The sequence below is a fragment of the Plectropomus leopardus genome, chromosome 19 (assembly GCF_008729295.1).
Source record: "Plectropomus leopardus isolate mb chromosome 19, YSFRI_Pleo_2.0, whole genome shotgun sequence".
In the NCBI taxonomy this organism is placed as follows: Eukaryota; Metazoa; Chordata; class Actinopteri; order Perciformes; family Serranidae; genus Plectropomus; species Plectropomus leopardus.
The window spans coordinates 12,656,077-12,671,610 of record NC_056481.1 but is presented as its reverse complement, the minus strand read 5'-3'; the positions used below and the strand labels follow the sequence as shown (position 1 = coordinate 12,671,610).

Genomic DNA, 15,534 nt, shown 5'->3' with positions numbered 1-15,534 from the left:
GTTTGCATGTGTGAGCTTGCACACTTACAGATGAGTTTTAACACAAAAAAGGTGAAAACAGGTATTATAAACTTAATTTTATTTCTAGTAAACAGATGAATACAAATGAGAATAATCCAACCAAACTGTGAGGACGGAAGAGGACAGAAAGTGATCGCTGACGTGTTTAATGTTAAAACCCTCACTCTCAGCTCTCTTCAGATATTTGACTCCCCAGAGTCTCCTTTACCCCTCGGCTGCCTCCAGTCAGCATAGAAAGACTCCTCATAGTCTCCCATCCCTTCAAACTCAACATCAGGAGACTCTGAGGCCCAAATTGCTGCTTCCTCTGCTCCAAGAAAATCCTGAAAGAAAAAACAATATTCATGACAATTACTATTAGATGTGTTTAACTATTTTTTTTTTATAAATCTTTTATACCAATTGCAAAAAATCTCCCTCTTAAAATGACGTTTGCTTAACAAATACATGCTTTTAAAGGACTTTCTTTCATGCTATAATTTAAGTACTCTTGAATACAGAATTTAGCAGACCTTTTGATTTCATGACACTGAAGACTAGCAGCACCAACAGCTGCTTTAGTAACTTCAAAGACTTTTATATATAGACTCATACAGAAGTAATCCCTCTCAGTCATCACGTATGACTCATCAAAAGTGTGCCGCAGTGTCTTTTTCTGCAGACTCTGCTCTCTGCCTGTATTTTCTTATTTTCTTCTTATTTTCTTGTGTGTTCAGGACATTTATCCACCTGTACCCCCACAGCACTCAGGCTGGCAAGTCTTTATAAAAAGGTAGCATGAAGGTGCCAGACTGTAAGCAGCAGGCATCTAAGAGACAAAGCACAGAACCAACGCAAATATATTCAGGTAAAACGCCAACAGAGAATCTAGAGTTAGCTTTCACTCTCACTTTCACTGGCAGGTTTGTTTACCAATGATTACCGACAATCCTGCGTACAGCATGCCTTTAAGAAAATGTGTTCTTTAATCTCACCTCATCGCTCAGCACTAAGTACTTCTCTGCACATGTCAGCATCTGCTTTTGAGTGGCGGTGAGGTTGTGGTGTTTGAGAGCCTCCTGTTCAAACACAAATAGGACAAAGATGTGAGAACAACAAACTAAATAAATGAGAGCAAATGTTTATTTAGTTGTTTTCAGCGAAGACAGTGCAATTAATTGATTATTGATACATCAAAATAATAAAGACAGGTCTAACTTCCATTTTCCCTTAAACTCATCAGTATGAATTTGCACCTCAGCCATTTTTGTCTGTGGTTCCTCAGTTTGTTTTTTGGGGAGTTGGGGACTGTTTGTTACTTAGGAAAGGGGGGTGGTGCAAAATGAAGGAGGCACTAAAAGTATTTTTCAAGTAAGTACTGGGGAGTGAGTTATGTTTTTTATTTGGCTTATGGGAGGACATACAACGTTAAATAGACGTAATTTGTTTTTATTTTTAATGCCCTTAGAATGCATGTGGTATTTAGAGACCTTCCAAATCAACATTTATCATTTCCAGAAACTGTGAAACATGGTTATTTATGGTGGAGGTAGGGTTGTGCATTTTCCTTATATTTAAAAAAATAAAACATTTAAATTAAAGTCACACTCCAGCCTCCCCCTCACTCTGATAAATAAGTATAGTCCATTAGATAGTTGAGACAGACCACAGATTTGCTCTTTCTCTCACCATCCTGGGTGTGAAGTGGTCGGGCTGAAGGCCCCACTGCTCACTGTAGGCTCTATAGTACTGCAGGTTCTGCCTCATGACCTGGTCCTCAGGTTCAAACAGGAAGTAGCTGTACGCACAGGGCAAGGCACTGCGGCCATCGTTCACTGGTCAGAGAAAAAACAGCAGATACACAGATTAGTGTTGAAGTTATTCAAGAGCAGTGCTTTAAAAAAGCTTGGCTGCCAGTGTAAACTTACACTTATAATAGGCGTACTGCAGGTAGTGGTAAATAGTGGCCACAAATTTCTCCACAAAATAACCACCAACATTCGGCATTAAAGTTTCTTCACATTTGAGTTTACAGCGTAATACGTCAAAATAAGCATCTGTGGAAAAGCAGAGATTTTTTAAATGAGAATGAAACCAGAGACAGTGGTGTTAGTATTCAGACCTTAAGTACCAAAACATTTATGTAAAAGTACTCTATTCCAAGTAAAAGTCCTGATAAGTAAAAGTACAGAGTTATTATCAGCAAAATCTACTTAAAGTAACATAAATAAAACTACTCATTCTGTTGAGAAATAGCCAACATGGATAATATACTGAAGTATATCAAGTGGAGCTAGGTTTACCTATATACAGTTAAAGGAACAGTGTGTAAAATTTAGGGGAATTTAGTGGCATCTGGTGTTGAGGATTGCAAACTGCAACCAGCTGAAACTTCCTCTGCAAGGAATAAGTGTTGGGTTTACAGGCGTTTTTTTGACTGGGAGCCTTATTATCAGCAAAGTGCTCTTCCTTTAAAAAACACACGGTGATTCAAACTGATAAAAACACTGAATAAAGCAGTTTTACGTTACAAATCAGTATTTCTCCAAAGCTGTTTGGCATGACAGAAACGGGCCGCTAGCCCAGCACCTGCTAATGGGTGCTCAACTTTTTTTTCTGATAACTTGAGATCAGACTTACAAGAGGTTTTTAGCGAACGCTAAATTATCCACAGAGGCTTTTTTTTTTTCCAAAACAAACCTACCAGGTTATTTAAACCAGTAAAAAGACTGAACAAAGCAGTCTCATGTCACAATCAGTGTTTTTCCGACGCTCTCACCGTGGAAGAGCTGCTAACTACGGTGGCTGACGTAAAAACACATTTGGCCTTCTGTAGAGCCAGTGGTTGGTTTGTTCATTGTTGGCTACTGTAGAAACATGCCGTGCAACATGGCAATCTTATTAGATAAGGACCCACTCTCTTTGTAGATAGAAATGGTTCATTTTAAGGTAACAAAAACATAATACTTATTTGCTGATGATTATACACTAAAGAAACATACTTTTATAATATAATATTCAATTTCTGCCTATGTATCCCCCTAAATCCTACACATTGGACCTTGAAGTAGTGTTTCGTGGTTCATGATATAGGGTGCCCCCCCCCCCAAAAAAAAAAACAAAGGATAATTTTCTGGGGTCGTGAGATAATTTGTGGAAGAGAAGAAAGAAGAACGACAGAAAAATGACAGAGGAGGCCAGCTACACATTGCACAATTAGAAGGGGTCCTGAGCCAAAAAGGTAGGTGGCCACAGTGTGTTTTTTATTATCTTGTCATATTTTTTAATGTAAAATCAAAATAAGGAGACAAATGTAGCAGACAAATAAGTGCAATTCTTAAAAATTGTCTTTTTCAATCCAATTTGGCTCCGTTTGCATCTCATGGATGTTCAGTGTCGTCATCTGTTTTGATACTCGTGCAAACTAACCTGCTATGACAGCGTAGAGGTCACTGTGTGGTGAAAGCTGACTGATCCCTTCACAGTCTGCCTGACAGAGGTCATACTCATGGAGGTAGAGCCTCAGAGCCTCCTCCATGTGCTCAGCACCGCTGCTGTAGTCACCTGCATTGATGAGTTTCACTCCTCTCAGAAAGGAGGCCTAAAAATGAAATGATTAATCCATGTTTTTCTCCTCAGAAACACTGACAGGAAAACTTTTGCTGCTGCTGATGTGGTATTTAACTGTGTGACTCTGTATTATGTTTGCTTCCACAGAAAATGTGTGAAGGACAGGTTGTCCTCACCTCATATGGTTGTTCTTCGTGGTCGGTGAGATAGCCGCTCAGGTCGTACTGGCTCTTGTATTCCTCCATCAGCTCGAGCATCTCCTGGTCCTGGGGGTTCTTCTGGAGGTACGTATAGGCACATGGGACAGCCCTCTGCAGGTCATTTAGCTGGGAGAAAAACGGGGAATTACCTCAGCTGTTATTGGGAAGACTGGTGACATCAGTATACTAAGACTTGTGTTTCTCCCACCACCTCTCTTCCATAGGACTGGAAACACAAGCAGAGTCTTAGCGGTGATTTCTGCCTCTTTTTTTGTATTTTGTGTCTCTTCATAGTATTTTTCTTTTTGGTAGTCACTTTATGTGTGTGGGGTTTTTTTTCTTCTTTTTTTGTGTTTTTTCCCATTTTTGTAGCTATGTATCCCCTAAAACTCATTTTGTGTAGGGGTCAACCAATTTTGGCTTTTCAAGGCCAATACCAACACTGATTAATGAGACCAAATACCAATATTTAGAACAGATATGCATTTACTGCAAAAAATAAAAATCTTTCCATCGATACTTAGAATTTTGAACATGAACGCCAACACAAAACTTGGTTTAAATGCCTTTAGCAAATGTTAAATAAAAACTGAGAAGCTAAACATCAGAAACAGCAAGTTCCCAGAAACTTGGTTTTTTATCAAGTCAAGTGAAATTTTGAATTAAACATGAATAAATAAAATTGCTCCCTGAGGTTTAAGAAAGTAAAAGTTACTCCCATGCTGACACATTATTTGCACTTATTAATTAATTTTATTGGCGATCATTAACAGAAATGCGGCTCCAATAATCGGCCAGTCCGATAATCTATCGACCCCTAATTTTGTGTGTCTTTTGGTTGTTAACCATTTTAAACTGTTCAAGCTGTTATTTCAGCATTGATAAGGTGTTCTGAAACCTGTTGTGTCTCACCCTGGAGTGCGCAAAGTGAAGATATCTGTAGGGAGATCTCCTGCTGAAATCTTCCACGATCTGTCTGCCGGCAGGAGGAAGCTGCAGCGCAGGGAAATGCGCTCTACACTTCTTCTGGCAGCTCGCGCTCATCATAACGTGCCAGTAGACGCGGAGGTCCTGGTTTCCCGTAAAGGAGGACGGTTCTTGTTGTTTGCTGCGGTTACAGTGCACCCTGCAGTATCTCGCACTGTCTCTAAGAAGCCGCTGCAAGCGCAAACTTAGCTCCAAATATTTGATCGATTCAGTCCAGTTTTCTGTAGCGTAATACTCCAAAGCCAAACCATATGCAGTGGTGAGCGGCATGAGCTCCTCTTTGGGGAAATTTCTGAAATTGTAGTTTTCATATTGTGCGGCTGTCATACAAACAAATATCAAACAAAAGAACGCGAACAACGCGACTCCTTTTGCGCAAAATGCAACCATGATAATTTAACATCCCACATTATTAGCCTGCTTCCTCTGTCTGCTGCTGGTTTCCAGTGGCTGTGGTCTGCTGAAGTGCTTAGGGGTCTGTGGGAATTCCGTTATTGGGCCCTTCAGAGGCTGCTGTCTCAGGTTTCTCTGTGCAGACCCACAGCTGTCACACACACTGCTGCGTTGCTTTATTTGGCTCAAGAAAATGCGTGCGTAAAAGTAACCGCGTATGTGCATTGTAGTCCTATTTGTTGTGAATTGCTCACGCATGGAAGTTTACTGTTGACATAAATGAAACTACGTGAGATGAGATTTATAGATTTACGTCATTATTGTGGAAAAAAAGGTCTTGTAGGGCTTTAGGATGTAATTGTGTTTTGCAGAGCGCTGCAGAGGTAAATATGCTTAATTTGTTTTGAGCAGTTCTTGTTCTGTCCTCGTTCGTTTGAGATTATTAGATCAGTTTGTCCGTCGTTCTGTGAATGTGAATGACAAGAAGATAATTTCCTTCCCTTGACCTTTTAATGTTTTTCGTCGGCACTTGAGAGCGCTTTTGAAATTTTCACGGCATTAATGTAAAAAGTGAAACTTTGGGGGCTCTCAGCCCACTTTACGGCTCTGAGAGGCAGATCCGGAGAGGCGTGTCTCTGCTATATGCAGCTGTGTACAGCGGTGCTGGAAAGTCAAGCTAAATAGAACTAAAGGCGATTTTACTTTCAAAATAAAAGCGAGAAATTGACTTTTTTTTAAAAAAACAAAGTGTCTTCTGTTGGGAGATTCTTTAACTTTCATGATTTTTGTGTCTCTTTAAAAATAAGACATCAATTATTGTATTTTAATATATATAAAGTGGCATTTTATATGTTTTTTAAACTATATTTCCTTTGTCTGAGCCATATTTTGGACATTCAGCATTAGTCAAACTTTGAATTTGAGATTGATCTAATTACTTCAAATACAAATAACAGATAAATACACGTTTTTACGAAATGCATAATGTGCTGTATTTTACTATTTTATATCTTGTGACAGGAGAGCACATGGCTGGAGGACAGTTAGCTCCATGATGGATGACCTGATGAAGAAACAAAATCAAGGTAGGCCTAAGTTTTTGTGTATGTTTATAATATTTGCAAATATGTTTATTGACTGACATTACCAAATAGCTCATATTTTCTTTGAATGTCTAAATAAGAAGCAGCAACATTTTATATTGTAAGTATGTATTTTGTGTAGATTTTATGTTAAATTTACAAGAAAATACATTAGCGAGCTAAAACATTTTTTTTCTTACATTTGACAAAATGCCATTACCACGGGTCATTCCCATCATTTATTTATTTATTTATTTATTTTTTACTGCGAGTGAAAACATATGGTAAAAGAAATAACAATACCAGTGTTATATAACATATATATACAATATTGTATTAGTACATTTCCTTAAAGATTTCCTGAAAGTTTCCAGATCAAGGGGATATTATTTAAGAATGACCTGTTGTGAATCAACCTCAAATAAAGGTTCAGACTGGAAAAAAAATACACACCATTGTAGAAATATTATGTATGGAGGAAAAAAACAAGCATGCGTTAAGCCTGCCAAAATCACGCTTTGAATGCTTTGACCTTAATCTACCTTCATTTTCACATAAAAGGAGGAAATTTACATTGCAAGCCGGAGTCACTCGTTTTTTTTTGTTTTGAGTAGAAGAAGTTGGAAATTACATGCTTAATGTACTTTTTGTTGTTTGCCCCATCTTTGCCTCCCTTATGTTGTGATTTTCTTTTATTTTTCAAGGAAAAGGTGTTCTTTGAATATTGTGGAGAGCTTAACGGAGGCGCTTCCCACTCCCAACTCCGACATTCCTTACCTCTGGTGAAAAGTCTCCACTGCAGCCTGGAGATTGTCCACGTTTACAGCAGTCAGACACGGCTGCACCGCTCCACATCTGCAGCCTGGGCCCTCCTGCGCACACAGAGCTCCGCGCGCTAAACTTAGCCAATGTGTGGCTATTATTATTTTTATTGTTTGCCCGGTTCTGTAAAGATGTTTTCCTGCTGCGTTGTCTTTTTCCTCCTCACTGCGTGGTCTCGTGTGGATTGCAATCCCAGTCCTGATGTAGTCGTGGACAGATACTTCATCCCGAAAGTCTGTGCAAGAGAAGCGAAAGAGGGAGATTATGTTCGCTACCACTACAACGCCACATTTGTCGACGGGAAAACATTTGATTCGAGGTGAGTTCATCCGCGTTTTATATGAAATTGTGAATGCATTGATTTTTTTTAACTTTGTCTCTGCTTTTAAAATTGGTAATCATGCTGCAAAGGTAATAAAATTTATTCTGTAGTGGCAGAAATTTAACAAACGCTGAGATAAAAATAAATTTGCAATAATCTGTCAGTAAATACCTACGTGCATGCCCCTGTAGGCCTAGTCATTTTCCCCCCAGAGTTTACACCTCCTTGTAGTTGGCCCACTTCTGACATTTTCTCTGTCTTTGTCCACCTTTTTGATTTTCCTTCACAGCCATCAGAGAGGAGACGCTAAAGTGGGCCTGCTTGGGGAGGGCCGGCTCATCCTGGGCATTGAAAAAGGTCTGCAGGGCATGTGTGTGAATGAGCGCAGAAAAATCACCATCCCACCTCACCTGGCCTATGGAAGCACCGGTGCAGGTAAATGAAAATGTCATCCAGTAGACAGGTCTGCACAAGTGGGAGGCCAGAGTTGTGAATCAGATTGTAAAAGCCAATGGAGAGGATATTCTAGCTGCTTCAGTGGTTAGATAAAGCACAGCACATTTCCAGAATAATCAGGGCCCAGTTCTTCAAACGTAATCTAATTGGATTTCAGTTATTGGATCTGATAAAATCTTGAAAATAGCTCGTTGTAAAGACAACATTTGTTCTGAAATCGGATGAGGTCATATAATCCAATTTTAGTTTCGATCTGGATCAAACCTTCAGTTTGTGTTCAAAACCTTTCAGTAGGAATTGGATACCTTTAATCCAAAAAGTCAGGATTATCCTGATCCCAGCAGAAGGCTGAATTCAGGGTGGATTTCGGTTAAAAAAAAAACAAAAAACAAATTCAAATTGGTCATATATATTCACATTTTTTATATAGTTTGTACTTGATTTGTTTAACCGTTGCAGCGATAAAGTAGACAAAGTAGACAAAGTAGACATTAGACTACCTGTCAAGCCTTTCAGTAATGTATATCTAAACAAAAAAAAAAACAAATTTGTCCCTATAAAATGCTCTCCCAAATAGATGTCAAAGTTAAACAAAAAACATTTGAAGTTACAATAATGAAGAGCTCTGTTTTGTTCTCTTTGCTGACATCTGTGGCAATAAGCAGTAACTGCAATGTGTATGTTTGCAGACTAAGTCTTGAAATTTATTTACCGGTAGATCATACATCCAGTTCTTAATACTGCAAATAGAAGGCCTTTCAGCAGTTGCCATAAACTCAGTTACTTTTGTGTTACGTTATTCTGTGACAGACAGTGACTAAACAGATATGCATTTAAGTGAAACTCTCCCATGCTGTAATCTTTTCTTTTTTTTAAAAAAAAAAAAAAAAAAACCTTAACGTGATACCACAGTGGCTGTTCTACATGTTCATTACATGGCTGGTAGTCTACATTGTGAATTGAATCCCAATTTTTAGCACTGGTAATCTGGATTTAGTAATCTTGAAAAGTTTTTATCTGGATCAGGGTGATCTGATCCAGTGTTGCTTTAAAAAGCTGGTATAAAAGCAAGATAGATAAGATGATACTGGAAAGAAAAACACTGGATTTCCAAATCTGTAACCTGTCATTTTGATCCAGATTAAATTTTTTTGAACAACTGGGCCCAGTAGTTAGCCCAAGGCAGTAATTATAGTAAACTCTGTGTGTGTGTGTGTGTGTGTGTGTGTGTGTGTGTGTGTGTGTGTGTGTGTGTGTGTGTGTGTGGTTGTTAGAGTATGACATTGTAGGCTGCTGCAGTTCTGCATGTGGTTTGTGGGTCTGCTGTACTGCAGCCTAAATTGTAGGTACAATCAGTTTCAAACACTGTACGGTCTCTCTGTTTCAGTACTTTCAAATGGATTCAAAAATGGAAAACTAAAATGTAATATTTTTGTTGCTTAGACTATATCACTGTCGATTGGGATATTTTTGTAAATTGTTATGGAAATGATAATTTTGTGAATGTTATCTTCTCAGTTATAGCTTTTATCTTATGGACTATTCACACAGTTTACTTTATAGCTGTACTTTCTTATGATAGATAAGATAATAGCTCATTGGCCCCTCCAATGTTGGCTTCTTGGCTACGGCCTTTATATTTTTCAGAATGCCCCAGATAGGGTTGCAATGAAAATATTGATGTTTAACAATATTACCGAATTAATATCAGTCAGAATGACACTTAAAGGAATGAAAACAGAGGAGTTAGTTTTGGTTGAACAAATGTTTCATTGTTGTAATAAAGACTTCTTTTATAATGAAAGTAAGTGAAAAAATATGGATATATACCTTATCTAACCTTGATCTGACCATGTTTACAGGTGACGTGGTTCCTCCAGACACCACCCTGGTGTTTGACATCCATCTGCTGGATCTGTGGAACAAAGCCGACATGGTTGCCACCAAAACCATCACCACTCCCAAAGACTGCAAACGCTCCGTGATGCGCAGTGACTTTGTGCGCTACCATTTCAACGGCACTCTGCTCGATGGCACCGTCTTTGACTCCAGGTGAATTCGCTTAAAAAAATCTCCAAAATGCTGTAACAAAACACTGACCTTTTTTGAAACAATAGCAATAGCAATTGCACCCTAAAAATAGTAAATGAATCACAGTCAACAAAGAGGTCGTTGTTTGAAGCTAAATTTTATCTCCATGCTCTGAAACAAATCCCTGTCTGAATCAAATGACAATTCTTTTGTGTGTTTGTACTGTGTCACCCAGGTGTGTTGTGTGTTTGACTTTGCGCTTGTATGAGCCCTACGTAGTTACACCAGGAAGCAGACCCACAACAGCTTAGTGGGTGAGGGTTGGCTGATTAAGGGCCTGGATGAAGGCCTGCTGGGGATGTGTGTGGGGGAGATCAGAAATATTGTCATCCCACCCTTCAAAGCCTACGGAGAAAAAGGATCAGGTAAGCACAAATTATGGTGAACTAAAAGCGCTAAAAAAAAAAGTAGATTTAGTGTTCCTGCTTTGAAACCAAACCCTGACTCTCCAAACACCTCGTAATTAGAGTCAGAGGATTGAAACAATGTTACAAAGCCTCATCAAGCAATTCACATTTTATCATTAAAATGCTAAATAAAATTCAAAATACTGTACACACAACATATTTCTTTATTGTAGCACTTAAATCTTTCCTTGTGGATTTTTTTTGACCACTAACAACTAGTTTTTTTTTTATAGGAACAGTTCTCCCAGTGTACTCCTACATGAACTACAAGTTCATATGGATGTAAAACAAATATATATGTATATATGTATATATGTATATATATATTATATATATTATAAAAAGGTGAAGTGTGTAGGATTTAGAGGGTGCATTGACAGAAATATCATAAAATATTCGTAATTGTTTTATTAACTGTGAAGTCATCCGAAAGTAGAGCCTGGCTAAGAATCATGTTTCGGTTAACTTTGGATCGAGCCCTTCATATCTGCAGAGAGCGCAGGTACTCCTTCATGTTTCTTCACAGAATGGACAAACCAAACTGGCTTTAGAAAGGGCCTTTCAAGTTTTTAGGGATGATTGGTTGCGATCTGCAGCCTAACCACAAGATGGCACTAAATCTAACCCACTGCTCCAATAAGATAATAATTCATTAAAACATTTCAGGACTGTAAACTAAAGGTAAAATTCAAATCGATTATGCTCTTTTAAATAAATAGATCAGATAGAAATAAGCCAGGTTTTAACAAGTAATTGCTAATGTAATATAAATAGCAAAAATAACTGAAACAAACATCCCCTCTTTATAGAAGAACTTGTCTTTCACGTTAATGTTGCTAAGACGTCATTTGAAATTCTCTACTCTCTGCTCACCAGGTAAAGAGATTCCCCCCCAGGCGACACTGATGTTTGACATCCTGTTGGTGGACATTCATAACCCAAAGGATAACATCACCATTGAGGAGCTGGTGGTGCCCGAGTCGTGCAAGCGCAAGTCGGTGGTTGGGGATTACATCCGGTACCACTACAACGGTACCTTCCTGAATGGAGTCACCTTTGACACCAGGTGAGCACATTTTTAAACCCTCCTCTGAATGTCAACCCATCACTTCAGTATAATAGTCTGACCTCAAACTGCCATATTTTGAGTTTTCAATATAACATAATGTGATGTGTATTTAAAGATTCGAAAAACTTTATTATCATATAGTGACAGAAAATAGCCTTCAGTTAGGGGCTCAAACAACATGAGAAAAGCATTCACACCCATGAGACTCACATGAAATCACACAACAGTTCTACAGATCAGTTAAGCACGAGTGCGCAGCTATATTAAAAATGTAGTGACAATTTTGCCTTTTAAATGTGGGATAAAAGAGTTCTTGTAAAGTTTTTTTTTGGCTGAAGGGAGTAGCTGAAACAAGTGGTGAAGGGCTTTTCTTTTTACTGCCTGACAAAACAGCAAAACGAAAGCCTCAAACTGCGAGTCACTCAAATAGAGGAGCGCCCCGCCATTGTTTGGCCTCACAATGAACAATATCCTTTTATTATTATTTTTTTATTTTAAATAAACTAAAAATTGTTTCTGCCACAGCTACAAGAGGAACAGCACATACAACACCTACATCGGGATGGGGTATGTGATTGCAGGCATGGACTATGGACTGCTGGGAGTCTGCACTGGAGAGAAACGGCGAGTCATCATCCCTCCACACCTGGCATATGGAGAGCAAGGAGCAGGTAAGTTACTGCAGTATTTTCGGCAGCTTTGCAGTGAGTTGTCCGCCCATATTGACTTAGCAACAGCTTTTGTCTTATTGTTCCACATCTGCATTTTAGAAAGAGCTAATGTTCTGGAAAAATAAGCCATTCATATCTGTGAAATGGCATTTTTATAGCGTTTTAAGTCTGGATTTTTAGTGAAAACATAATAATGACATGATTCAAAAATGTAAACGGCATACTCAGAGAACAGGAGCATAAATAATTTAAAACTGAACAATATACTCACACCTAAGGGAATAGATAAAGTATATCAAACTTATTCAAAAGAATATGCAGGTGATTTTATGAATTGTCACATATACTCTATAGATAATCTATTAAACAGCTTTGATGCATCTGAGTATGACCAGAATATTTTCCAATTCTGAGTCTAAATAATTCTGTCCAGGTGATGTCATCCCCCCCTCTGCCGTGCTGGTGTTTGACGTTCACGTCATCGACTTCCACAACCCCAGCGACTCTGTGGACATCCAAATCATCCACAGACCCGAGACGTGTAATGACACCACTGCTCTGAATGACCTCGTCCGCTACCACTACAACTGCACCCTGGTGGACGGCACACCGCTGTTTTCCTCGTAAGATGCTCAGATATCCCTTTTCTTAACATAGATAATCAAGTTACCACTTAAATTTGTCTGATCAACTTTGTCCTCAGACACGACTATGAGAACATTCAAGATGCAGTGCTGGGGGCGGACAAGGTGATCGATGGGCTGGACCAAGGCTTGCGAGGCATGTGTGTAGGAGAGAGGAGGGTGCTAACGGTGCCGCCTCATCTCGGCCACGGAGAAAAAGGATGTAAGACTGACAATACTCACAATGTCAATGCTATTTAAATGAACTATTTTATTTTTAACCTTGACATGCCTCCTAAGGTCTTGAACTATGAGTTTGAATCCACTTAAATATCAAGAGGTCACTTTAACAGTTTTCTTATTTCTTTTTTGCTTTCTGTCTGTCAGCTACTGGTGTGCCCAGCAGTGCTGTGTTGGTGTTTGACATTGAACTGGTGAGCTTTGAGAAGGGAGTTCCACCTGGTTACCTGTTTGTGTGGCTGGAGGACACTCCTGCAGATCTGTTTCAAGCCCTGGATGTCAACAAGAACGGAGAGGTGCCCCAGGAGGAGGTACGTAACTGCCTACAGCATGACCACCACCTACATTACTTCACATGGCAGATGACAGCCCTTAAAAGTATTTATTTACTTAGTTTTGTGTGGTTTAACCAAACAGTGCAAACAAAGTTAATTTTACATTTAGGACTTGCCAACAGTTGTGGTGGAAGAAGTAATCTTCTACTTAATTAAAAGTAACCATAACACAATGTAAAAATACTCAATTATGAATCTTCAGGAAAAAGTACTTTAAGTATCAAAAAATAAAGCACCTATGCAGAAAAGGTATACATCATATACATTATATTATTGTATTTTTAGCTATTACTGTGGGGTGCATATGTGGGAGGATTTAATGTTAGTAGAATATACAGATATTTTACAAGATGAACGCATGTTTTCTGTATGCAAAATCATAATCTGCAAAGTAACTTTTAACTACACTACAGCCAGTTATGTAATGTAATAGTGCAATATTTTGCGCAGAAACAGTAAAAATAATTAAGTATCATACATAAAATGCATAAGTACTTGAAACACTTTACTTAACCACTTAGTGGTACCATCAGTGTTTACAAAGTAATGATAAAACTCCAACCTGCACCAGTGGTACTTGTTATTTAAGATTTTCACTATTCAACAAAAATATCTGCTTTCAAAAATTTGACCTTAACCCTAACCCTTAACCTGGAAATGTGCTATAAATGATCAAATTTCAATTTTTGAGAACTACACTATATATAACTTTATATAAAAAACTATAATGTATTAGGTAAAAAAAATACATAAATAAATAAAATATATACCATATAAATGTCATGAAGTCAAAGTGTGTCATAAAATATCTGAAAAATGTCAAATGCCATGAAAATGACATAAAATGTCATACCATACTATGTATAATATGTAATAATTATCATGAATGTCATGTTGTACAAAATAGCATTAAGAAGTCATACTGTTACATGTTACAACTATAGCATGTCGTCCAAATGGCACTGAAAACTCATATTAAAGCATGTCATTTAAAATAGCACAAAAAAAGCATTTAGTTCAAAACTGCATAAAAAGGCTTTCTATAGCTTGTGGTCGAAAATGCCACCAAAAAATTAGTAATATAGCATGGTGTGCAACATATAACAAAAAAGTCATACTGTAGCATGGCGTCAAAAAAAGCACCAAAAAGTCATACCATAGCATGTGGTCCAAAAAAGCACTAAAAACACAAATCCTACTAATATTCTGATGTTTTTGTATGTTTTTTCAACATTCTATACTATGCGATTTTCAGCAGTTTTTTGGACATGTCATATTTTGACATTTTTCGCCATACTATAGCACGGTGGTTTGGGTTGTTATTTCGACATGTTAGATGTTTTTTTAGCATGTTTTCATCATTCTACACTCAGTCTCGACATGCTATACTATGTGGTTTTCAGCTGTTTTTATTCCAAATAGCACCAAAAAGTTATACTCAAGCAGCAGGCGGAGTACTTTTTATCGTCTTTTCAGCTAAAAAGGCACTCGTGTTGGATAATTGATCTGTTGATACGCTCACAGCTGATCAGATTGATAGATGAGAGGAGGTATTTGCAGATTTTTGTAATGGAAAGACAGTTTTAGGCCCAGCAGAATGAACAGTTTAGTTTCACTTTCGATGCTCCTGACATTCTGCTGCTCCTCTTTGCCTCTGCTACACTATAAATAACCAAACGCTGTTTTAATACAGCTCTTAATTAACAGTCCAGCTCGAATGAGACTATGGCAGGGCATATTAGACTCTGGTGACCTGTCATAGTCTTTGCTATTATGGGAAACACTGGTATAACATGTCGTTCAAAATAGCACCAAACAGTTATAATATAGCATGTGGTCCAAAATAGCACCAAAAAGTCATACTATAGCACGTCATACAACATAGCACCAAACATATGCATATATACAATCTTCACAGAAGTATGGCCACATGACAATTGATTATTATTGATCCTCTCTTATTTCTTGACATTTTATAGTTTGAGGAGTTTATCAAGCTGCAGGTGGCAGACGGCAAAGGTCGTATAAAGCCAGGACTGATCGTGGAGCAGGTAATTGCTGACATGTTCCAAAACCAGGACCAAAATAAAGATGAAGTGATAACAGCTGAGGAACTCAAACTGAAGGTGGATGGGGACAAGGAACGGGAACGGGCAAGGCATGAGGAGTTATGATGAGGACAGATGTTTTCATTCTCTCTCAGGGATAAACACCAACACCTTAAAAAAATGCAAAAAATTTTAACACATCATCGTTTAATACTTTG

The 15,534-nt window shown here is 38.2% G+C and overlaps 2 protein-coding genes across 2 annotated transcripts; one reads left to right on the top strand and one right to left on the bottom strand.

The window, feature by feature from the left end:
• Positions 1–197: 197 nt before the first annotated feature.
• Positions 198–5,147, bottom strand: LOC121958501 (endoplasmic reticulum protein SC65-like). The gene is made up of 7 exons (XM_042507455.1): positions 4,683–5,147; positions 3,747–3,896; positions 3,430–3,601; positions 1,929–2,057; positions 1,690–1,835; positions 996–1,079; positions 198–344 (listed from the first exon to the last, which is right to left on the bottom strand). The coding sequence occupies exons 1-7, from the start codon at positions 5,145–5,147 to the stop codon at positions 198–200; spliced, it is 1,293 nt and encodes a 430-aa protein (XP_042363389.1).
• Positions 5,148–6,995: 1,848 nt separating this feature from the next.
• fkbp10b (FKBP prolyl isomerase 10b) lies at positions 6,996–15,486 on the top strand. The gene is made up of 10 exons (XM_042507454.1): positions 6,996–7,373; positions 7,666–7,811; positions 9,695–9,884; positions 10,143–10,288; positions 11,207–11,396; positions 11,925–12,070; positions 12,504–12,693; positions 12,774–12,916; positions 13,081–13,244; positions 15,248–15,486. The coding sequence occupies exons 1-10, from the start codon at positions 7,141–7,143 to the stop codon at positions 15,440–15,442; spliced, it is 1,743 nt and encodes a 580-aa protein (XP_042363388.1). The 5' UTR covers positions 6,996–7,140; the 3' UTR covers positions 15,443–15,486.
• The last annotated feature ends 48 nt before the right edge of the window (positions 15,487–15,534 follow it).

Excerpts from the sequence above, each read along its gene's own strand:
- fkbp10b (XM_042507454.1), top strand. The coding sequence starts at position 7,141 with ATGTGTGGCTATTATTATTTTTATTGTTTGCCCGGTTCTGTAAAGATG. Across the intron at positions 12,071-12,503 it reads ATATGGAGAGCAAGGAGCAG|GTGATGTCATCCCCCCCTCT; the intron begins GTAAGTTACTGC and ends AATTCTGTCCAG. Across the intron at positions 13,245-15,247 it reads GAGAGGTGCCCCAGGAGGAG|TTTGAGGAGTTTATCAAGCT; the intron begins GTACGTAACTGC and ends GACATTTTATAG.
- LOC121958501 (XM_042507455.1), bottom strand. The coding sequence starts at position 5,147 with ATGGTTGCATTTTGCGCAAAAGGAGTCGCGTTGTTCGCGTTCTTTTGT. Across the intron at positions 3,897-4,682 it reads TTCACTTTGCGCACTCCAGG|CTAAATGACCTGCAGAGGGC; the intron begins GTGAGACACAAC and ends TTTTTCTCCCAG. Across the intron at positions 1,836-1,928 it reads GCAGTACGCCTATTATAAGT|TGAACGATGGCCGCAGTGCC; the intron begins GTAAGTTTACAC and ends TTCTCTGACCAG.